General features: G+C 40.8%; 3 protein-coding genes across 3 annotated transcripts; all 3 read right to left on the bottom strand.

Moving 5' to 3' along the window:
- Positions 1-222: 222 nt before the first annotated feature.
- Positions 223-3,905, bottom strand: LOC118412931 (fibropellin-3-like). Its single transcript, XM_035815988.1, has 5 exons — positions 3,797-3,905; positions 2,796-2,909; positions 1,522-1,923; positions 507-608; positions 223-341 (listed from the first exon to the last, which is right to left on the bottom strand). The coding sequence occupies exons 3-5, from the start codon at positions 1,844-1,846 to the stop codon at positions 223-225; spliced, it is 546 nt and encodes a 181-aa protein (XP_035671881.1). The 5' UTR covers positions 1,847-1,923; positions 2,796-2,909; positions 3,797-3,905.
- An 8,987-nt stretch (positions 3,906-12,892) lies between these two features.
- On the bottom strand, positions 12,893-14,096 carry LOC118414672. The gene is made up of 3 exons (XM_035818869.1): positions 14,038-14,096; positions 13,326-13,742; positions 12,893-12,976 (listed from the first exon to the last, which is right to left on the bottom strand). Exons 1-3 carry the CDS (start codon positions 14,093-14,095, stop codon positions 12,936-12,938), a joined length of 516 nt encoding a protein of 171 aa, XP_035674762.1. The 5' UTR covers position 14,096; the 3' UTR covers positions 12,893-12,935.
- A 4,671-nt stretch (positions 14,097-18,767) lies between these two features.
- On the bottom strand, positions 18,768-24,565 carry LOC118412930 (fibropellin-1-like). The gene is made up of 5 exons (XM_035815987.1): positions 24,508-24,565; positions 23,240-23,629; positions 19,892-20,002; positions 19,497-19,610; positions 18,768-19,006 (listed from the first exon to the last, which is right to left on the bottom strand). The coding sequence occupies exons 1-5, from the start codon at positions 24,563-24,565 to the stop codon at positions 18,768-18,770; spliced, it is 912 nt and encodes a 303-aa protein (XP_035671880.1).
- Between the last annotated feature and the right edge of the window lie 525 nt (positions 24,566-25,090).

The raw sequence follows: 25,090 nt of genomic DNA, 5'->3' as shown, positions 1-25,090 counted from the left end.
TCCGCTAAGTATAAGCTGTGTACGTCTTGAAAGCAAGGTTTGATCCCTGGATGTCGCCATATTTTTAAGATGTATGATGTGTTTCTTAAACGCTATATAAATTTGGTTATATCATGGTTTATTTCTTCACAATAAAACGTTGCAGATAGCGAGGTCATTATTAAGACCCTGAATAGTTTATAATTCTATACAAGATGGAGATATCAATTTTTAAAGTGAAAACTACTTACTTAGATCACAGTTGGTCCCTTCCCAGCCGTTCTGACACGTGCAAGTGTAACCCCCGATGGCATCGATGCAGGATCCATGGACGCATGGAGAGTTGTTGCACTCATTGATGTCTGGAAACATAAGATAATGCGCTATGCAAAGTAGTAGCTCGTGTGCTATCTACTATGAATCCTATTCAGACCGGTTGGGTTGGTGTGGGGTTTGGCTTGAGGCCTGCGCTGAATTTCATGTCGTGATATGTTACTACCACGTTAAACAACATGTGTATATCATACCTTGATCACAGTTGGTCCCTTCCCAGCCGTTCTCACACGTACAAGTGTAGCCCCCGTTAGCATCGGTACAGGTCCCATGGACACACTTCGCACATGTAGGGGCTGTGGATGCATATGCAAATTTATTGTAGCAATGGCTTCATTTTATCGACTTAATTAATACTTTATTTAAGTACATTGCCAGATGGCTCACAACTAAGGACAAACAATCAAATGTATTTACATCACTTGTAAGCTACAAGAAGAAAGGGACTCGTCCTGTAACAAAGGAAAGATCCATCCTTACGTCAAAAAAAGGCACTCTTCCATCTATTTTACTTACTAAACTTCAAACTCTTTTTTTTATATCTTTGGAATCATTGGACATGAAATAATATAAGGAAATTTATTTCTCTTGCTAACCCCTGCAAAAAAATTGAGCGGAGAAACTAAATAACAAATGTGATTACGTAAGTAGTTTTATTTGACAAAGACGTTAGATATTGTGTTGATTACAACAAAAGTAATTTGATGCTTTATCTTTTATGTTCATGATGACAATATGAAAGGCATCCCAAATTAAAAAATTGCACAAGCCCCTCCGTTTTGTGTAGTTAAAATGTGGTAGGGAGTTTCCCGAACAGCCCTCGTAACCCCTGCTTCGCCTATTGGGTCAGTTAAACCTCACTCATAGTGAGCAATTGGGCTGGTCTCAATTATGATGTTTCTGACCTAATGCTGTTACAGTTCCAACATAACCCGTAAGCTTGAGTAGCCTTCATGTCTTGTTAGGCCTACGTCACATTTCCAAACCGAGGCCCGGCCGGGCTGTTTGAGAAAACGAAAAATAGACATGTATACGTAAAAATATACACATATAATGCCCACGACTATTTTCTTTACATCTTGTGTAATTTGGTGCATTTTCTATCATATTTTCAGTTCCCGAAAGCTGCCCGGACGGCCCCTTTGTGGAAATGTGACCTTAGCTTTACGTGGGGACCATTAAGTAAAAAAAAATAAGTTTCATTCCTACCTGCACAGACGGCGTACATGTTGCGGTAGTCTGCTCCGTACGCGCACCAAAGCGTGTCCTGGACCACTCCGCAGGCGCTGTCATCACTTCGCCAGTTAGGGATGTACACAAAGGTCTCATCAAGGGGCTGACACTGCTTTGCGTCAGTATCTCCACACAGGTTTGCCGACAGGACCCAGTGGGTAACACAGCCGGCACCGGCGTCGTCGTACACGATGCAGTCTGAGGTCCAAGAATGGGGAGCACATCCATCCCCACCTGAGTAGTGGCACGGGTAGCTCATCCCCGCCGCTTCACACGTGACCTTGACGTTGGCATTGGTCATCGGCCCGGAGACAGGGATCTTAAAAAATGACCAGCCGTCGTGGGTCGTCAGGTAAACAGCTTGGCCTTGACCTTGACCTTGAAGATGAAAGATTTATTCTTTTCTTTGATGGATATTTACATCTATGCGTGATAATATTAGAAATTGAATAGCCCTGGCTAATCTAGTAAGTAAATATGATCTAAAAGGACTGTAATTGTACTTGAAAACTTTTTATGGATACTTTTTCGACGAAGAAGCGTCTTTTGATTAAAGTCTCAAAAACCATAAACATGGTGTCCACACATCTGAAGATTAATTAATTTTAATCTGCACGATTTATTTCAGCAGGGCCGTAATTGCTCGGTCGAAGAGCAGATGAGTTTTTCAACATGTTTGAAGTTCGTTGTTGGTGTCATGAATGAATGTAAAGAAAATCAAACACCTTGAACGTTTTTAGATTCACAGTTAAAGGCCTTTTCTACACATTACATGCTCTGTGTTACGTCGATGAAAATTAGACATACAGATTACATGTCTTTTGTAAGATGGAACGATAATCCCAAAAAAACTGAAAGACCATATGACATTCAATAATTTTTTTTTTGTTTTAGGCTACTCAATCGGGCTATTCGCACCGAAATCATTGTCCTTGCCCTTTCAGTAGCGCTATGATTGGTCCTCGCTAGAAAGTTACTGAGTGTGGTATAGTGTTCACGGGGGGGGGGGGGGTCTCATTCCTCCCCTTTATAATTTTTAAACGTTTTACGTATGATCACTTAATTTGCAGGGGGTGATAAACTTCTAAAGTTGATAACTCCTGTAATTTTGATTTTATTATAATATAATATGCCCTAATCATGGCGTCATTAAGTTAATTTTATGGCTAAAAATCATAACTTGTGAATTCTTGCAATACCTAAAGGTATTCAACAAGAATGCATCGGAGAAGGAAATATATCACTCCTACCCGATTCACACTGATCTCCATTGAAACCGGTAAGGCAACTGCAAGTGTAGGAGTTGACGCCGTCCTGGCAGCTTCCGCCATTTTGGCACGGGTCGGACGCACACTCGTCGATGTCTGACGAAATATTCAAGCATCCAGTTTTCATACACGTTGTGACAACTTAAGGCAATAGGGGCTGTAATAATAGCTTCATGGAGATCTTAGTGCAACCCTGCGTCGGACTCCATGGAGCTATGAGTGCAACACCTTCTTATATCTTGTTCACGGAGTGACTAAGTCTCACGAGAGTAAAAGACTAGGTCCGTGACGTGAATGGAAAATGTGGAGGTACGTGTTTCTGCCTTTCAAATTGTCACTGACTAATATTCTCTTTTTTGTGTCTTTAAATTGTCTCGATAATTCTTCATTCGGCCGTCGAGAATTTTTGTGGAGTTCAACTTGGGAGGGTTGCCAGGGCTCAATAAGTAATAACTCAATAATACAAAGAATAGAAGAATAATGAATACATAAATGAATAATACTACTTATGATAATGAAACAAGTAATAATCATTAGTTCATCAATGGATAGTGTAGAATGACCTGGGCGAGTCCATAAGAATGCTGTTTGGTGATCTCAGACCGTTTAAATTATCAAACTTGAAATTTAATCCAGCATTTACCCACATATTTTGTGTATTTGCATGCATGTTGTTTTGGTACAACATTTGTATATGTGTATGACTCAATATTCTCAGCATATCTTTAAAATACAATTGACAATTCTGCTATAATGTATGATATATCATGTGCTTAATTGACGGCGACTTCTCTTAAATTGATTCCTCTAATAATGTAGTTTTGTCCTCTAAGTACAAGTTGTGTACGTCCGGAATGCAAGGTTTGATCCCTCAATGTATCCCTTTTCTCCAAAAAGTATGGTGGGTTTCTTAAACGCTCTATAAGTTTAGTTTATAAATCTGTACAAGATGGAGAGATGGGAAAGGGAAAAAAATTGCTTACTTCGATCACAGTTAGTCCCTTCCCAGCCGTTCTGACACGTGCAAGTGTAACCTCCAATGGCATCGGTACAGGTTCCATGGACACATGGAGAGGTGTTGCACCCATTGATGTCATTACCTGCATGTATGCAGGTATGGTTTTGATGCTGGTGGGAACTTTTCGGTAGCCGGGGATGTAGGGCGCTGTATCTCGTGAACGGATGGTGCGAGCACGACGATTTTTGGTACGTGGGTTGGGGGTGGTAGCCTGACACTCAGGTGTGATTTTGGGCCTCCTGGCGCTTGACCTTGACATTGAAGGTGGCATTTTTGGTGTTTTTGGGGCACTTTTGGCGCTGTGTGTCCGGAACGATACGCGCGATTGCGACGATTTTTGGTGCATGGGTGGGGGGTTGTTGCCTGTTGCCTAGGATTGACTTTGGGCCTTGTCGCGTTTGAACTTGACCCGGCAGGTCGAATTTTGTGTCCGGGAGGGGTGTTTCCGGAGTTATATCTTCTGAACGGCTGGTGCTGGCGCGATGATATTTGGCACATGTGTCGGCGGTGGCTGAATAATGCTCAATTTTGATTTTGGCGCCCTTGGTGCTTGAACTTGACATTTTAGGTTACCTTTTGTGCGGGCACGGGGCGTGCGCTGTATCTCCGGAACGCAAGGTGCCATTGTGTTGCCATATGGTATGTGAGTTGTTTGTGGTGTCCTGGTGGTCAGGTTTGATTTTGGGCCTCCTAGTGCTTGAACTTGATACTGTATAGGTTGACCCTGTTTTAGTGTGGTGTGGTTGGGGCATCCTCCCAATATCTGCTTGGTTTTAAAAACAGATTATGGTTGGGTGTAGAACCATCATCTGGCCTGGGCCACCTTCAATGTATCAGGTTACTTAGTGGCACTGACAGTTTGCCAGATGACGGGAGTGTACAAGATTATATATCTGTTGGTCAGGTATAATTGGAGTTTGCTTATTACTCTTTGTGGTGTTTCTAGAGCTGTATAGTACTGAGTTTTAAGTTCCGGTACAAGTTCCTTTACCCTGTTGGCAATCATGGTTGAACTTGAACTTAAACAGAAGAAGATGCAATTTTCTAATGTGGAGGAGAACTGTATAGATTGTGGGCATAAGAGAAAGGTATGTGTATGATTTGTCCTGTGTTTCTTTTTGTTTCTTTGGTAATGCCATTTCCATACTGTATACAGGTAATTTGTTGTTTTGGGCTAGTCATATTCGCTTGGTTTTTGGGCCTGCTTAATCTATGGTACAGGCAGGGTTAAGTGGTGGAGGCTTAGCTTTGTTCTGTTTTAAATTCAGTATCGTTTGTTGCATTTTGTCGCGGCAAATATATGATGAAATTCCCCTTCTAAGCAACTGCTCATTGGTTTGCGGGGATGTTTGCTGGGTGTTTGCTTTGACTACAACAGCTTCTGAACTTTTCAAAGCTTCCATTGCCAGCAGCTTGCCATCTATAAATGGGATTGACAAGGACATTTTTCATAGTAAATTATGCTGTTAAATTTGGCTTAGATACTACAGGAGATTTAGGTTTGGGTTGGATGGATTGAATGAAAATATCATACCACCCTGGGGACTAACTGTTGCTGCTGCATGGGGGCTACCACTATTCATGTTGTCTAATGTCTATGGAACTACAGATAAAAGTATCATTGGTCAAATTATGCGAGTAACATTCCGATGTCAAGTGAATAACACTCCAGAAATAAATCTTAAATGAATATCATTGGAAGAACACAAACCAAGGAGACTTAGCAGCTGCTTTAGGTCAGTACATTGAAATAGGAAGATATTAGTATATCATGTGACAGACTAACTACATGTGCATGGGCCATCTGAGACAAAAAGAGGTAGCGTCTCAACAACTTCAAAGTACTGTGGTTGGTTACATAGTTACTTAAGAAATCCAAAATAAGTAATGTTCATCCCTGTCCAAACTTACAAATTCAGAAAATGGAATTTCAGAGTCAGACTTTTGCATGGTGCACAACCAACACAGTAAAAAGCTCATTTTTCCAACCACGTACCACAGACAAAAAGGCAAAAATACACAATAGGTCTACAGAAACCCAATACATTTCATGCAGGCCTGATGTCTACGAACTCTTGTTGATGTCTGGAAACATAAGACAATGCGCTATGCAAAGGAATAGCTCGTAGCACGATGGCGGACCTTTGACTTTGACTTTCACCACATGATCAGATCAAGAATAACCAGTATATTACCCTTAGATGTAATTACCTGGTATTTTTCTTTAACAAACGTGTAAATGAATGTTTATTCTACTTTCATTGTCTTTGTGATTATTTGTTGCAAAAAATGTATTTTTGAAAATTCAAGATGGTGGCGGATACCCTTAAGGTATCTTAGATGTGCATGACGTCATTTTATGACGTCAATTAGACGTCGTGAATATTGCTATTGGCAATACAAGTCGTAAAAAACATTATCATTGTTATCTGCAACTTAGTACCCTAACACTTACCTGCACAGAGGGCGTACATGTTGTTGTAGTCTGCTCCACGCAGTTCGTGGGTGTGAGTCTCGTAGTCCACTCCCCAGGCGCTGTTGTCACTCCGCCAGCCAGGGCTGTACGTAAAGGCGTCATCAAGAGGTTGACAGTACCGACTGTCAGTAGTTCCACACATGTTTGCAGAGAGGACCTCGTGGGTGCGACAGCTGATACCGGCGTCGTCATACGTGATACAGTCTGACGTCCAGAAGGTGTTACACTGGGCAGTACCTGACCAAACGCAGGGGTACCTCATCCCCGCCGCTTCGCACGTGGCCTTGACGTTGGCATTGGTCATCTGTCCGGAGACAGGGATCTTATAAAATGACCAGCCGTCGTGGGTCGTCAGGTAGACAGGTTGACCTTGAAGATAAAAGATTTATCTTTTCTTTGATATATGTTTTTCACATGTATCTAGCACTGGTTAATCTAGTAAGTGAATATGATTGAAAATTACGGGAAATCTACAAATATACTTTAAAACTTTTTTATGGGTCTCAGAAAAGCCATAAACATAGTATGCACAAATCTGAAGATTAAAGAATTTCAATCTGTACAATTTATTTAAAATGGCAATTGAGGTTTTAGACATGTTTGAAGTCCTTTGTTGGTGTAATGGATTTCATGTGGAGAGAATCAAACGCCTTGAACGAACATTCACCATCCCCTACCACCTATATAGATCTGTCCTGTAGGAAAGAACTGATCCATCGCACGTAGTGAGCTAGTTCGTTTTCCTTAAGTTCCCTTTTCCACAGTAACAGACCCAAATGACATCATGATTATGTCATATCATAATAATGTGAAACTAACTTTTATTATTTATCTGTATGCGTAAGTCATTATGTTTAAATTCGGTGGTCCTAAAGAAAGTAGTTTTAGTAGTTACAGAGGGGATCTCAAACGCCTCCTCCCCCGCACGTCTTACGGATGCCGTAACTAGCCCGGTATGAATGGACCAAAGAAGTGAAAGCGTACTCACTTCTATCACAGTTGGTCCCTTCCCAGCCGTTCTCACACGTACAGGTGTAGCCCCCGATATCATCGGTACAGGTTCCATGGACACATGGGGAGTTCTCGCACTCATTAAGGTCTGGAAATGTGAGGTAAGGTGTTAATCAGAAGATATTATTATAGTAAACAAAAAAGGACGATATTTGTTTGCGAGCAAATGCATCATATTGTAAGAGATGACTTACTGGGAGTAAACACTCATACGGATTGAAGAGACGGGAATCAGAAGTGGGAAGAACTCTTGTGTATTCTGCTTATATCGTGACGTGTGCAAAACTTGACCTCTCCAGGGTCACCAGACTGATCTACTCTAAACGGGGGTGATTCTCACACCTTACAATATTTTAGCCATCTCCCTCTCACTGCAATGATAGACCGTTCCAAAATCACCAATGTGCTAAAGTGGAACACTTCTATCTGCTTAAAATAACTTCTAACTACTAGAAGTTAACACTTAAGCCTAAACATTCCCCAATGCAAGAATGGACTCTTCCAGCGCACCCAATATCACCCCGTCAGTCATAGTCATGCGATGTATTACATCACCGTTGAGGTTATACCGCCCCTTACCTTTTAGCATACCCTTTCATCTAGCTGATGCCATGTAAAAAGGTAAAATAGACCAGTCTAAACACTTCACTCAAAAAATGAAATTTTGAATCATCACCCGTCCAAAACTGAATTTAAAAAATCCCCTCCTTGCAACAATGGACTCTTTTTTGTAATATTCATATGTAAAGTAGAGCAGTCCATTAATAATTATGCTAAAATAGGACATAATCACCAAAGTCCAAAATTGTATTTTAAAAAACGACCCCTGCACAAAAATGGACTCTTTCAGCACACATTATGTAAAATTGCAATATAGACCAGTCCAAATATAATCCAACTGAAATTTGCTGTCGACAATATAGCACTTACCTGCGCACATGGCGTACTTGTTGTTGTAGTCTGCTCCATGCAGGGCGTAGCTGTGTGTCTGGTAGTCCACTCCAAAGGCGCTGTCATCACTCCAATAGCCAGGCATGTACACAAAGGTGTCATCAAGGGGCTGGCAGTAGCTGCCGTACCCACCATGCCCGCCAGTTGTTCCACACAGGATCTCAGAGAGGACAGCGTGAGTACGACAGTTGTGACTGAGGGAGTAGGCGTTATACCTGATGCAGCCTGAGGTCCAGTAGTGGGTACACCCATCCCTACCTGCGTAATGGCAGGGGTACCTCATCCCCGCCGCCTCGCAAGTCGCCTTGACGTTGGCATTGGTCATCTGTCCGGAGACAGGAATCTTATAAAATGACCATCCGTCGTGGCTTGTCAGGTGAACAGATTGACCTTGAAGATAAAAGATCTGTCTTTACTTTGATGGCTTTTTTTAAATATCTATGAGTGATAATATTAGAAACTGAATAGCTTTGGTTAATCTGACTAGTAAGTAATTCTGATTTTAAAGGACGGGAAATTTACTTGAAAACTTTTAAGGGTGCTTTTCCGAAGAAGAAGCGTCTCAGAAAAACCATAAACATAGTATTATCAGTATCCACACATCTAAAGATTAATGAATTTTACTCTGTACAATAATATTAATGTTGGCGAAGCCTAACATTCTGCATATTCCAACCGGATCCAATTAAAACAATCTAATACAATATATCTACCATATCTACGATATGGCTAAAATAGAAATATCTTTTTAAGAATGTTACATGTAAATATTGGATATAAAAGAAATATGAAAAGAAATGTGCTTTAAATAACAAAAATCTCATTGTTTAAACAAAAACTAGTAAAATATGCCTTTCAGAGACCCGTTGCCATGGCAACACGAAAAATGATAAGTCCATACTGTCCTAGCACAAGGTCAAAGACACCTTTAGCCCCCAGCCCCTAGCCTGGATAGGGTTAGAACTCCATACCAGACCTGACCTTGTTCTTGTATAAATGCTGGCTAACACCCAGGGCGCAGTGCTACTGTTTTGTTGGCCGTTCCTCAGGTGCAGTAACACCTCTTTCTTGAACTTAACAGGATTAGCCTTAAGGGTGGTTGAATATGGTGGTTTATTCCAGTCGATAATGCTTCTTGGGAAATATGGGGTGTCTTGGGAGTATTTAAGACAATCTTTATTAGTCTTGATGAGAATAGTCTAATGCTAACACACGTGCACATGTATATTTCTGAAGGCCGATGCGGTATTGTTTTCTTTGTTCTATTTAAATCCATAGCACCCGTCGTAGTTCCATCAGACTTCTCTCAAAAATCTCTTAAAAGACTACGCATTTGTCTGTGAGATATTTAGCCTGTAAAGGTCCAAATTTCGAATAGGTATATCAACTCACAAATATAATAATTAACTTACCACATCTAAAAAACTGACGAATGATAACTATAAGATCTAGCTATACATGTATTTACCTTGTGACGAGTCCGGCCAGGCGACCAGAGCGGCGATGAAGAACAGAATCGTCCACATCTCTGCCATATGCTGCGGTTAGCCCAGACACTGTATGACGTGTGAATCTACCTTTGCGGCAACAGCAATTTATACTGTATGCCAAGGTCATGGGAACCACACAGCTGACCGGTAGGGATGAGTGCTATTAATATTTTTTTGCGGAGGGAGGGACTTGACCTGGCGTGACCCTGTGGACTGCTGATTGGTGCAAGCTGACGAGTGACGTAGGCAGGGATGATATCAATTTTGTAGACGTGACAACAGTATAGCGTGGCGCAAAAAGCTCAAAACATACATGATTATACAATAATACTTGTAGACTTATGTCTTGTTGCATACTTTTTGCACCTGACACTAAGGTTATAAAGTTGTCCAATTCAAGCCATAACACACTCAAATGATCACACAAATGCACATGCACACACACCAACAAAATCACATACATACACACAAGTGCGCGGGCACGCACACACACACACACACACACACGCACACACACACACTCAAAAACACTGCTGTATGTTAGTGAATTTAGAACTTTTGCTGTAAAACAAAGAAATGGTCAATGTTGTACTGCACACATTTCGATAACTAACAATGGAATATGCAAAGAAAATAAACTATGTTAGTATTTGTATGTGTGTATATGGATTTGAAAAACAAAAAGTCTCTTCCAAAACATTTGTGCTCCAACGCAACGAGTGCTTCGAACATGTTAAGTGTACTTTTGAAGATATTTAAGACTTCCGTGTAACTCTAACTGCGTTGAGTCATATTGGTAGCATTGATTAGTCTCAGACATCACTGACGTTATCTGAAGTAAACTTGCCATAGCACCTTGGCCCCCTTCACCCTGCCTGTGACACACGGCACTAGATTAGTTGACTCCTTCCACTTGTTGTTATACTCTGTGAAATAAGGTGTTGGCAATCCAGACAATCATTCACAACGGAATATTGACCTAGTTTTAAAAATATCCTACAGAACCCATAGTTCATACAGTCCTTTGAATTTAGACGACAAACACACAGACACACACACACAAACAAACAAACAAACAAACACAGCCACACACACACACTTTCACACAAACAGTCGCGCACTTACACCACACACATCTCAACTCCGTGCACATGCATAACGTTACATAGTTTTACGAACATAAACACACACTCAGACACAAACGCACACAGCCTATAGCTAATTCAAGGACAGGTAGATGTCAACGTTGAAAATTAATCGCTTTTTGTGTTCAAAGGTAGGTTGCTTGATTGCCCATCTAAGCTTTTAGGCGTTTCATCGCTGTTTAAGCTCTGAGGGGTGAAAAGTTTACCCTTAGGAACTTCTAAAGCCCTGCCTGTGGTGTGTACATTTATTCTTATATCGATCATTGTGTTATTCGCCCGTGTTAAGCACTACTAAATTTATCTTTCCATGACCTTACAACAGTTCTAACAAACCCTGACCCCATCACCCTGTCTGTTGACTCACGTACTCTGAAATGAACAGGTGGCGGTAAACCATTTAGTTTTAAAAAATATCTTCTTTACTCATCTTTGCAAAGGAAATTCGGTTTGGCAGTAAAATATCAAACAAAAATACCAAAAGTTGACGTCGTTAATTTTATTCTCCAGCGTCCTTTAATAGGGTACTAAAACATAGCATGTCTTATTTAAAAAAAACTTACTCCTTTATTAGATATTAGTCACCGTGTAAAATACTTGCAGAATGGCAACGTAGAAGTAGAGTTTTGCCTTTTTCACTCGTTGCATCTTTGTAACACCAACACTATGACATCGCCGACGTTACCTGAAGTAAACTTTCCATGACCCTCCCGCCGTTCCACCTAACCCTGACCCCTCACCCTACCTGTGGACACACGTAGCGAGAATAGCTCCCTCCATCCGCTTGTTGTTATAAGCCAGCGTCGGTGAAATACACAGGTGGGAGCACTCCTGACAATTATGTCATAAACGATTGACAACAGAATTCTGTCCAAAATTGAAGATATCCAAGAACACCCATCTGGGTCTCACACTGTCCTTCGAATTCAGACGACACATGGACACTTGTACGCGTAAATATATACACGCACATGCACACACACACACACACACACACACACACACACACACACGCACACAAGCACACACACACACACACACACACACACACCCACCCACACAAGACCACACATACGTCCTTAGTTTTTATGTAAGAAGACAGTTAATCTGTTGTAGTTATTGGGGTGCCTGATGTCGCTTACATATACGAAGGAAACTTCGAGGAAACTTGCAGTTCCTTTCTGAATGCCAAATGTATGTGTACTTTACATCTAAAATTCATTTCAAACGTTTTATCATTATTTTCACACACGGAAAGCCTGTCGATCTCTTGCAAGTTTAACTCATATGAACATACAGATCCGTACTGGTGAGGATCCCATACTTCGATTCTTATATCGAGCTTTGTGTTACTCAGCGCTCAGGCACTACTAAATTAAATGTTACCTGTCCATGGCGCTGCCACAGGACCAACAAACCCTGACCCCTGACCCTGCCTGTGGACGTAAGCACTTCATGCGATGATAACAGTTCACAAGGTATACATGTCACTAGTTTTACCTCCCTAAAAGTTAGGCACCCATTTGTATGCCTGGGTGGGTGAGGATAGTTGTGAAAAGTGCCTTTCCCAAAGTCACAGGATTGGTAGCATGACAAGAGTCGAATCCAGAAACTTGAATGTTGGGCATAATGGATATATTTATCATTCATTAGATAGAACAAGCAGTGTGTTTACTTCAATAGGAAGAAGGCAGAATAAGAATTTAACTGCACGCTACGTGAATCCACTACCCACCCCCCAAAAGTCTAGGGTCGACAGGTTGTTCTATGGTAGGTAGGGAAACAGGAAACAACATTTTTCCTTAGCAATTCGATTTTTTAGTATTTTTCTGAATTAATCTATTTCAATAAAGATATTCTTAGATAAACACTGTGCAGTCACGTGTACCCGACATAACCCCATATTTGTTTAGTTAAACGTCAAAGTAGCAAAGAAAACGAGACAATGAATACTGTGCTGTGCTGTAGACTTTATTCAATGCTGAATAGAAGTTAACTGCTTTATGCTTTCCAGTTGGGTTTTGGGCTTCATCTTCAGCCCGTGAAGACGTCAGTGCCGCCATTGTGGGAACCCACTGTAAGGATGAACGACCAAGTTGTGAGCTTTAACTTTATACATGTCCTTTTAATATATAAAAATACAGAAAAAGCTTACAGGCTCTTACAGGCTGTAGTGGCTCAACAAAAGAGAGTAAATAGAATGATATCAATCAAGTATAAGTTTGACATTCCACACTATTGTGAGAAGAAACAATTGTGTTACTTTGAGTCAGGGAAAAAAAAAGGAGTTTAAATCTTAACAATAGTTAAAACGTCATGATCTGTTGTTTCGGCTGTGCGTGATGAACAAACTAACCAATGAATAATGGTCTGAAATATGACTATTTACAAGTATTCATATTCCTAAGAATTGTTATCTCATACCTTTAGCAGCACACAGGGCGTACTTATTGAAATAGTGTGATCCGTGCAGCACATTTTGCCCGTGGTCCACACTTTGGACGTTTTCGTAATCCAAGCCCCCGGCACTGTCGTCATGGTATGGCCAGCTCAAGTTTGGGTAGTACACAAAGGTGTCAAAAAGGGGCTGACAGTACCAAGCTTGCTCGTGCCCACACAAACTGACCGAGAGGGCGATAAGAGTATCGCAGTGTCCGCCATCGTCGAACTTGATACAGCCTTGGTCCCAATCGTAGTTACAAGAATAACGTGACCACCAGCAAGGGTACGCCATCCCAGCCCTCCCACAAGTCGCTATCACGTTGGAATTGGTCATCGCGCCAACCGCGGGGACTTTAAAGAAATCCCAGCCTCCTAGCGTGGTCAGGTACACATTGTCGGCTGTGAAATCAAACGGAAAGTTGTGATCACTGTCTCCGCATCTGTATATTCTAGCACATTGAAGGTATATGTGACTGGAGTATTGACACATAACTTGTTAAACTAGTAAGTTATCAAATATAATGAAATACAAACTTCGTAAGCAGATAGATCTAACTTTGAAGTAATTCAATACTTCCATATATATTTCTCTTTGTCTCAATTATCAATATTGAACAACAATAACAATAAATTCCACCACTATCTCATGTATGGTATTAAATATAAAAAACTACAATTGATATCGTATATTCACCTTGTGCCGAGTCCGACCAGGCGACCACTGCCGCGATGAACAGTAGGAACTTCCACATCTTTACCATGTGATGAGGTGAGTCCAGACTCTGTATGATGTGTGCGGCTTGTTTTGCCACCAATAACAACTTACTGTACACCAAGGCCATGGGAACCGCACAGCTGACCGGTAGAGACGGGCGCTATTCATATTTCTGATGGATGTGGATGGATTGACATGGCGTGAACCTAGTCGCCGCTGATTGGTTTGAGATGAAAGATATAAGAGACCAATGATATCTACGTCAGAACAATACTGTTTCCACAAATGCACCATGTCATAACCTCCAAGCAGATTTAATATGCAGTAGTGTGTATGTTATTATTATTATTATTATTATTATTGGGTGGGCCGACTACTGACTCTTGGCAGTCAGGGGCTGAATTGCGAGTAGCTTACAATAGGTGGGGCTAAATCACTAGGGTCTGGAGCGAGCTGCCATTCGGCACCACTCAGGTGACCTCAATACGACTGTCGCAAGTGCCTGGAGCGAGTTGCCATTCGGTGCCACTCAGGTGACCTCAATACGACAGTAATTGCCCCAGGTGCGGCCAAGGTACTGTAGGTTTTGAACCGCTCACACCGCACCATCGCATATGTGGCGGGTTCTTTAACGTGCCCGGGGTATGGCTCTCCCCAGACACGGGACCTCCATTTAACGTCCTATCCGAGGGATGTGCGTGTGTGTGTTTGGGGGGGGGGGGGGTTGTTTGCGAGTGCCTGTACATAAAAACATTGAGTAAATGTTGAGAACTGGTAAATGTTGACGAACAGCTACAAATTTTGCTCACATGAAAAAAGCCTCGCCGCTTAATTGATAAGGCGAAGCACTTCGATTGTGCCACCGATCTCCGTTATTTGTTAGGCCCCTTAGCGCTAGTAAAGTCACCGTTCCATGCCCCTATCACTGCTCTGACAAACCCTGACCTCCTCACCCTGACTGCAGACAAACGACCCTAGAATAGCTCACGTAATCGACCTGTTCTTGTGAACTGAACAGGTGGAATCACAGTTATGTGTTAAAAGTTTCCTAACTGGGCTTCGTCAATAATAGTCTTCGACAACAGACTATTTTCGTAAATTTACTTAGTCGAAAGTCCAAGGCGACATTTACACGCGATACACACACACACACACACACACACACACACACACACACACACACACACACACACACACGCACACACACACAAATACACACAAACACACACACACATACGCACACACACATATACACACACAAACACATACACACACACACACACACATACACACACACACTCACACACATACACACACATGAGCGCACACACACACACACACACACACATATGTATGTATACACCTACTTAACACTCAGACTGGTTATTTAATACTGGTAGATGTACGTGTGCTATTTTTTAAATGACCAAATTATTTTCTTGCCTCTAGTTTAATTAAACAATAATGTAGTGTTTAAAGTAGATAATAGATAGCTTATTGCTGATAATGAACACAAAAATTAAAATACGTTTATATAATAATGAACAAAAGAGTAACTAAACTTATCAGACTGTAATTGATAATTAGATATATTCAAAATGATATAAAATTGTAACTTTGTTTTGAGACATTATTTTATTTGCCTCAAAAAGCTGCCAACATCGATCAGCCAAATATCGATCGTTTCGTGGTCCAACACTCAAAATTCACCGACGTTACCTGTAAACTTTCCGTAACCCTGCCGCTGTTCCAACAAACCCTGACCTTCTTAACCTTACTATTGTCGTAACCACTTCAGGAGCCCGTACAAACACACACACACATTTTATACACCTACTTAACGCTAAGTCTGGTTACTCGATATAAGTAGATGTAGGGTATTTAAAGCGCCAAATTATTATTTCGCCTTTAGTCTAACAATTAAAAAGAAAAATGCGTAGTGTTTAAAGTAGACACCGAATAAATATCTTACTGTTAGCGAGGAACTAAATATGTTCAAAATAAGTTTATATAATAAAAAGTAAATCAAGTTATAGAGTATACGTAAGGAAGAGATATTCAAAAAGGTGCAGAATTGTAACTTATTTTTGAAACACTTCTTTTATTGGCCTCAAAAAGCTGTCAACATCGATCAGCCAGATATCGATCGTTTTGTCGTCTTTCACTCAAATCGCCGACGTTACGTGTAAACTTTCGTCTTTCCGTAACCCTGGCGCTGTTCCAACAAACCCTGACCTAACTTGTCGCACGTACTTTAGAAGCTTTTATTGCCTCACATAATTATTAGGCGTCTATGCTGGCTAACAGTTATTTGAGCTAACCAAGAGGGCAGTAACTAAGAGCATAGCAGGGGGGGGGGGCGTACCTCCTTTTTGTTTATAACGTCACACTGTCTGATTCTTTTGCCACGGTGGCTCCTTAAGTAACGCAGAACTGTTTTCCATGTGTTATATTTTACGATTTTACGTTTTTTTATAAATGGTTGGTACAAAATTCTGGAAAGAACAGACCGAGAAAGTCAAATTTCAAGTGCTTTATTTTCTTCCATCATTGATCAAGATAAAGCCTCTCAAGGCTATTGCAATAAGACATTGGCCGCCAGCCTGGTTTCTGAAGAAGACTTTGACCTCTCGGTCACTCAGGTTTGCACGAGAAGGAGGCCGCACCCTCCTCGGTGCAGTACATGCCATCCGGACAGGAGTCGCTGCTGCACTGGTAGGAGACCATCCGATTGGCGGGATCTGGATCTGGAAATAGATGCAACATTTACAGAAATTAAAGTGAACATTCAGCTATGGTATTTATAAAAATATTACATAGATAGTCACTCTGGAAAACTGGATTTGATGTCGAATAGAAAATAAAAGTTAGGGATCACATTAAGTATAAAGTTCGGACTTTTGACATTGACAGTCTTCACACGGATAAAATAGTAAGTTTTCAGCAGGAGCTTACTCACCAATACACGAGAAGTGAAAGATGATGTCTACGCAGGTCCAACCGGAAGGGCATGGGCCTGAGTTGCACCAGTCCGGGGCTAGACAACAGAGATAACAAATATACAGATAATATAATACATTATCCAAGGCCAATTATAACATATGGAGTGGCACCCTTACACATACATTATGTCGTGATTCTGCCCCTGTAAAGTAGTGAATTTTTCTGTAGATTCACTGCATCAAGTTCCATATGCTTCTAACGGTATAATCGACAATTCATGGACCCCAAATCTGGACATATTGTTTATAGGACTATCAAGTTACTTTTTGTGTGCTTCTTTTACAATCTCCCATTAGAATTGTAGTTGGCACCAATAACATTTACAATGTATGGCGCAATACCAAAAAAATGACTACCACAGAAACCTGTTTCACAGTGGACGCCCTGGAACCAGTTGAGGCAGCGACAACAGTAGGAGTTGATGCCGTCATCACAACTTCCATGGTTTTGGCACGGATTGGAGGCACACTCGTCAATGTCTGGTCAGATTAAAATTTTCTTATTCTAAAGGCAGGTGATATTTGAACAAAAAATGTATCAAATAGACAAAAAATACGTAGCCGCAAGTTGAGTGCATTTAAGTTGTGACGATGAGGCTAGAAAATAGGATGGAAAAGCACTATTACTTGAGAAATGTGAAATCTGTCTATATGTCAGCCACTTTAATTCATGAAACCAAATGGAATCATAATCATTATGATACATGGTGAACACAAAAGTACTCACTTATCTCACACGTCCTTCCCTCGAACCCATCAGGACAGTCGCAGAAGGTGCTGGAGCCGTTGAAGCAGGAGGTACAGTTTCCGCCGTTCTGACACACGTTTGGTTCACAGGGTTTGCCAGCTGAAATAATCAAATAACACGTTATGCCATGCTGATTTAATTCCATGGATGGCATCTATGCAAAAATCAATTTTCGGCCGTTTTGTTTTAAGTCTTTGGAAATGCACGCAAGAATCTCTATGAAGTTAATCTTCTTCTTGTCGATGGAACATGGAAATATACTTTATATGCACTATTTTAATAAAGAAAACAGAGAAAGAAGATGATGTACCAGACTGACAGATGTAGTTGTGTTGCTCCGTGCAGAAAACATTCTTTGCCTGGTAGTTGTTGGAGCTGTCGAGGACAACACATAAGTCCAAAGGGGACGAAGGTTCGCCTCCCACCCACTGTAGTGAACCTGGAGTAGAGCATGCCGTTTTTGTTTATTTTTCTTGTTTGTTTGTTGCAATTCCAACGTATAACAAAAAACGTTATATAACAAGTGGGTGCCACAATACTTTGTCTACCATACATGACACAATTTTGCATTTAAATTATAGCTTCACCCTTCATGTTAAAGATTTTAAACGTTATGACAATGTTCAATATATATATTTGATGATACAAATAATGATGTTTAGTATTTCTAGAACTGGTTCTACCTTGCCAACAATTATTGTAAGGAATACAAACTTTAGCCAACAGGCTGCGAGAGATTTCTTTCTATCCTAATAAACCATTCGTAATCATCGTCAAGATACATCGTCTTGTATGATAATAAGCAAAATCCAATACTTCAACAGAACTTGTATCTGTCTTGATAGTAGCGTGCTGGAATAAATCTGTCCCTGATCTTTATCGTTAAAATTTAAGTCAAAGCAAAGTATGTAGAAAGAAGTAATTCTAGCACAGCCCGAGTACAATTAGGACAATACACTTCAGGGAGTCATACCTGAGCAAGGCGACCCGTCGCTGTAGAAGATGGGCGTTTGGGCACTGGTCATTGCCAACCAGTTGGAGACACCACTCGTGGCTGCAATGTTGTCAGCGAGGAAACGCTGTTGCTTGCCGTCTTTCACGTCCACCAAGCGGCCACCATTGGTGTTGCAGGCCTCTGTCGCCTCACGATGGGTTAAAGCCACGGTTGAGAACTCGTAGCATTCTCCAGCAAATGGCCCTTAGATTCAGAAGCGGTTGTTCAGTAGATAATAAATGAAATGTAAATGTTTAAGTGCTCTTATTTGTCATTTGTGGATCAGAATAAATACCACATGTGGTACATGTTACTTACACTTAGGTAACCTAATACCGCACTGAAATATCAGAGCTGTTGTAAATCCAATGCGTCCAATTCGATGCTCACCTTAACATGTGATACATGTAACAATGAACTTTCCATATTAACAATATCAATTAAACACGTCGATGTAGGTTAGACATCCAGGTAATAAGATACGCCAAAAATAGTTACTCAAGCAACTGGATATGGTTTTGAAACGGTCAGACGCTTCGGAAAGAATCCACTTTCCTTCGTCAGTGACACTGAAGTGATCTGCAAGAGACAGGTCTTTTATACTCTAACTATGAATGAAGACAATATCAATTAAAAACATACGGTTTATAGTGCTACGTTTTAAGCTACAATTTTGGAATATTAGAGTTAATACCAATTTCACAGTTCTTGCCGGTGGCATCTTTAGGACAGACACAGCTGTAGCCGGCCACGTGATCCAGGCATGTCCCTCCCAGCCAGCAAGGGTTACTCGCACACTCGTCGATATCTACATTAATAGGCAATGCATTATTATCGTGACATCTGAGAATTGTATGTTCAGGGGCATACAATGCGAGTGAAAAATCTATCATAATATCTGCCAGTTTCGCATACACGCAGAAATCACCTGTTTTGTGACTTTCCATGTTTTAGATACCTTGATTGGTATTCAACCCAAACTAAAACAGGTATCATAGAGAACGTATAAAACGAAATATTACATGAGGTGACTTTGATAGGAAAGCAAATAAAGGACTAAGATCCTTCTGTGTCTTTGCAATATCTTACCTTGATCACAGTTGGCCCCTTCCCAACCGTTTTCACAAGTACAAGTGTAACCCCCCACATCATCGGAACAGTTTCCATGGACACATGGGGAGGTCTCGCACTCATTTATATCTGGAAACGTGAGGTAATTTGTAGTGCAGCAGGTTTTTTTCAGCAACGAGCTAAGGAAAATCATCGTACCTATTTGCAAGGATGTAGCTACATGGGTGTGACATTCAAATGTCCAAAGGCATGATACAACGGTAATGATATAAGGGTATGTCATCTCTTTCACTTATACAAAGAGAAAAAAAAGTACCCTGTAACAAACCAATGACCGATTCTTAAAGCAGGAGCTAATAGCTAAGCAAATATTACTATAATTTACATATAACACCGTTGAGGAGTTCTAATTCTTGGTCAACAGCAAATTACGAAACCTATTTCAGAAATCACCTTTACCTACATCACAAATTGGCTTGTACCCTTCTTTTAAAAGTTTAAAACATTTTTTTTATCCCTGATCTTTTCTTATCCCTGCAAATGTATCTAATTCTGTTGAGAAACTCTTTAAAATGCAAAACAATAACTAGAAAGGCCGGTATTTGCTTAGGAGCAAATTCAGCTATTTTCACTCCGCTCTCCCCTTTATGCAAAAATGGACTTTTCCAAAATTGAACTTGAAAAATCCAATGTGAGTACTGTACGGTAATCAAACTTTTTTTCTTTATTACAACACGCACACAGCATGCTAATGTTTCACACATTAACAAAGCAAGCACCGTTTTACTTCAAGAAAAAAAAAATTATGTCACAAACGGAAATTTTCTACAGATGCAACACGTTATGCGTTGGTATTACGTACCCACAGCAGACAATAGCGTGGTTATGATTAAAGTTTTCCTGCTTATTTACACAAGGCAAGGGCAATTACTGCACTTATTCAAGATTGTCACAAGCATAACTAATCTTCATACAAGCAGACCTCTCCAAACAAACTGCACTACACTTTTAACTCTTTACCAAGATATGCTTATTAGCCGTTTTTAGCGAAGTGCAATTTAAAAAAAAAATCCAATTGGATATCATGGCTGCACTGCAATTACATTATCATTACAAATACATATAAATGTATGCACATTGTACTCAGACAAAAAGGATCGCATTCTGTTTTTATACTTAGAGTTAATCAGCTAATACATTATATTGATGAACAAAGCTAATTAGCGACTGTATGTTTGCACGGAGTCTGTTTTGCATATCTAAATGTTTTGCATGCTTTTTGTCTGAAAAAAGGATGCAGCAATTGCAGTTATTATACGTCTGTTATAAACTTAACGTCCCATTTATTTTCCACATAAACTAATCAGTTTATGATTATCTAATTATTCTGATTAACTGTTTGTAGTACAGTGCATTACTAAATTACACAGCATATACCATGACGTGGTGTCTGAAAAGTCATAAAAACTTATTCATGTCTGTCATGAAATACAATGTTTGAACTCATGGTTGGTATAATAATATCTCTAATTGTCACTTAGTTTAATAGTTACAATATTGTCCCAAATAGCCTAATCATACATAAAGCTGGTGTTTCTGTCACAGTAACACTTCTTGTACGTGACTTTGCTATCCTCTCCTTGGTGTCTGTTGATGCCACCTTTGTAGCCAGTTGACTATTGTGTTCTCTGACAGGCCAGACTTTGTGGAATTAGTTGAGTTCGAGCACCCGACCAATAATGAATTTAGCACTGTCAAATTGACACCCTCTATCAAGGCACAACCCCACCTGTCTGCACAACAGTCCTGGTGGTGTATCCTCTTCCTCCAGTAGAAAATAGAATAGAATACAATAATTAGTATTTCCTTTGTGTAATTTCATGTACTGCCACCCAGAGTAAAAGGAAGATCCTTTTTGTTTGTTGATTAGAAAAAAAGCCACACCTGATTACATATATTCTTGTACAACCAACCTGAATGGACAATTCACAACATAGTGTAACGTTTGTACTAGTAGATTTGCCCTTGAAAATCTGTACTATCATATAACGTTACTATGGAAGAGAACTACTGTACACTTTTCACCGATAATTAGTAGAATCATATCATAATGTTTAATTAGTAGAATTGTAAGATATACTCTGTATTCTTTCTTTTTTCGTTGCAGTTTAAAGTTGGCCATACAAAATTGACTGTACTTTTTGTCGTGTCAATAAAGCTTGATGATACAATACTAGTACTGTCTCATCAGTCACTGCAAAGCGCAACAATATTCCATGCATGCGCTCCCACTTACCGCGGCATTCTGACGCCACGGTATCGCCTATCCAGACACTCTACACGTGGGTAAATCAAACAAAAACTACACAATAACGACGACAAGTTACCCAAATTTGTTACTGCGTTTGTGTATTGTTGCCAATTTTAAGATAAACAGTACAATTTTTCACTTACTTTTAACGGACTTCTTCCCGGCGACATATATGTACTCCCAGCCGCTAAGTTGAAAAACCCTTCCTCATTGGCTGTACCCGAGCTGACCAATCAGGTCATCGCGTCCGCTAAGTGTCGGGCGCATATTAGTTCCCTTCTTAATTCAATTAGCCACAATGCACAGCTGCAGGTAAACAGCTTACGTCACGCGCGGAAACGTCCATAACCATATATGGTGCAACGGACGCACGTGCAAACGTGACCATATATGGTTACACGCGCGAAACGCGAGCTCGGTGAAAATATGCGTAGATACCCCGCCAAATTGGCTTTTAAATGATTTTGAAGTGACGTTTGGCCAAAAATAATACCGGGGTCCTTTTAATAAGTATCTCACGCAGTATCATACCAACTTTCAAGTCATCTGGGCGTAATACCTGGGCACGGGAGACATGAATATACAGCCGGGCCAGAAAATGACCTTAAAACATCCCTAAAATCATTGTAAAGGTATCTATCAAAAAAATGAGAAAAACGGGTCTGGGTATTGGCCCACTGTACCCTTGTGCCAAATTTCAGGCCATTTGGTCCAGGAACGACGGAGAGGAATCACTTTAAAGGTCGCGACAGGAGAAAGAAAGAAAGAAAGAAAGAAAGAAAGAAAGAAGAAACCGTATGAAAACAATATTTTCACTCGAAGCGTACCTACGGTACGCGGAGTGAAAATAACAATATTTTCACTCGAAGCGTACCTACGGTACGCGGAGTGAAAATAACAATGGCCTTTTAATAAAAGGACTAGAGAAACATTTCGATGATAACCACAAAAGCGAATTGACACATGATGACTTGAAACAATGAAGAGACACTCAAAAAGTGAAGTTTGTTCCGACCAATCTGTTTTAACAAACGTCATCTCCGTTGCATCCTTACCTGCACACAGCGCGTACATGTTGTGATAGTTTGCCCCATGTAGCTCCCAGGTGTGAGTCTCGTAGTCCACTCCGTAAGCACTGTTGTCACTTCGCCAGCCAGGGATGTACACAAAGGTGTCATCAAGGGGCTGACAGCTGCCAACGGCGTCAAGTATCCCACACATGTTTCCCGACAGGACGCTAAGGGTATAACAGCTAGCAACGATGTCATACCTGATGCAGTCTGAGGTCCAGTAGCCGGTACACCCAGCCATACCTGAGCTGTGGCACGGGTAGCTCATCCCCGCCGCCTCACATGCGGCCTTGACGTTGGCATTGGTCATCGGGCCGGAAGTGCGAACCTTATAAAAGGACCAACCGTCGTGGGTCGCCAGGTAAACGTGTTGACCTTGAAGGTAAAAGATTCATTATAGTCTTTTCAGTTTCATCCCAACATGCTACTGTGAGCATCGACACAAACCAGCTGTCAGCCAATCAAAGAATAGCCTTTCTGTTTTCAAAAGAGATCTAGATCTCGCAAAGGCCTGGTTGGGCACTGATTGCCTGGTTCCCATATAAGGGCAAGCTCATTAATATTTATAAGCAGGGCGGTCAGTAACCGGGGGTGTCCCTTCAGATAGCAGGGTCCCCACATAGGCGATTAGCCGGTTGGGGATTGTGCGAAGAGGATGTTCATTCTACACATCTACAAACGATAGTCTTAGAGACTGAAATAGACAGAGATAGACCTAAAGACTGAAAGACGAAACAGAAGAAAGACAGAAAGAAGAGTTTAAAGTTGATACAAGTCTGTTGTACAGTAGTTAATGCATTGCAAAGGCCATGGATTCGCTGTGTAGGAAATAAGACACTATTAAAGGAAGTTTTCAAATTTACATTTAAACACCCTCCCTACACATTATATGCGTTGTTATCTATTAGGCCCCCTTCCACGATCGCGCTGCAACCTCGTTGCGAACTAAATTGAATTTGTCCAACTTTGACTCCAGAATTGGATCATTATGCAACATGTGCAAAAAAATGACTAAAAAGGCACAAAATGTAGAAAAAAAAAACGTTTTCCTTTAGTCTTTGAAATTCATTGAGCGCTCTTAGGTTGCAGAGCGGTCGTATGGACGTCGCCACGTGCCACCTTAGTAGAATGAGAGCGTTATCAAACATTGACTTATAAACAGCATAGTCCTATCAACTCACGAATATAATCATTCATTCATCACTTACTGCATGCAAAAAAATAGTAAATAATAATCATAAATCTATATCTACCTTTCGACGAGTCCGGCCAGGCAAACAGAGCGGAGACGAAGAGCAGAACCGTCCACATCTTGGCCATATGTTGAGTTGAGTTCAGACTCTGTATGGTGTGTGGGGCTTGTTTTGCCAATAGCAACTTAGACTGTGTCTGAATGCCGTGGGAACCACACAGCTGACCAGCAGGGACGGGCGCTATTAATAGTTCTCTGGAGGGAGGCGTTTGACCTGGCGTGATCCCATGGACTGCTGATTGGTGCAGACTGAGTGACGTAGGCAGGGTTAAAGTAAATTTTGTGCCCGTGACAACAGGACCGTGTGCCACAAACTGCCCAAAACATGGATGATGATGCTAACAAGTAACTCATGCCTCAATACAGGCTTGTTACATATGCAAATAATATAGAAAGGCTGTAGAATTTAAGACACATGAACATTATCACACACAAAGGCGCATACCGATGCACATACGCGCACATACAAAATCATACACAGCTGTATATTGGTGCGTTCTTTGTATTTGCATTCAGACAAAGAAAAGGACAATGTGGTACTGCACATAATGTAATAGTTTACAGTGCCGTACACAAGTAAAATA

The sequence above is a fragment of the Branchiostoma floridae genome, chromosome 4, assembly GCF_000003815.2.
Source record: "Branchiostoma floridae strain S238N-H82 chromosome 4, Bfl_VNyyK, whole genome shotgun sequence".
NCBI classification, from domain to species: domain Eukaryota; kingdom Metazoa; phylum Chordata; class Leptocardii; order Amphioxiformes; family Branchiostomatidae; genus Branchiostoma; species Branchiostoma floridae.
The sequence above is the reverse complement of the archived record's forward strand: the minus strand, read 5'-3'. Positions and strand labels throughout refer to the sequence as shown.

Coding starts and splice junctions, on each gene's coding strand:
- LOC118412931 (XM_035815988.1), bottom strand. CDS start 1,846: ATGACCAATGCCAACGTCAAGGTCACGTGTGAAGCGGCGGGGATGAGC. Junction 609..1,521: donor CATGTACGCCGTCTGTGCAG/GTAGGAATGAAA, acceptor ATGCATCCACAG/CCCCTACATGTGCGAAGTGT. Junction 342..506: donor AGGGACCAACTGTGATCAAG/GTATGATATACA, acceptor TTATGTTTCCAG/ACATCAATGAGTGCAACAAC.
- LOC118414672 (XM_035818869.1), bottom strand. CDS start 14,095: ATGTGGAAGTTCCTACTGTTCATCGCGGCAGTGGTCGCCTGGTCGGAC. Junction 13,743..14,037: donor CTGGTCGGACTCGGCACAAG/GTGAATATACGA, acceptor TTGATTTCACAG/CCGACAATGTGTACCTGACC. Junction 12,977..13,325: donor CGCCCTGTGTGCTGCTAAAG/GTATGAGATAAC, acceptor TCATCCTTACAG/TGGGTTCCCACAATGGCGGC.
- LOC118412930 (XM_035815987.1), bottom strand. CDS start 24,565: ATGTGGACGGTTCTGCTCTTCGTCTCCGCTCTGTTTGCCTGGCCGGAC. Junction 19,611..19,891: donor AGGGGCCAACTGTGATCAAG/GTAAGATATTGC, acceptor CTATTAATGTAG/ATATCGACGAGTGTGCGAGT. Junction 19,007..19,496: donor CGGCAAGAACTGTGAAATTG/GTATTAACTCTA, acceptor TCTGAATCTAAG/GGCCATTTGCTGGAGAATGC.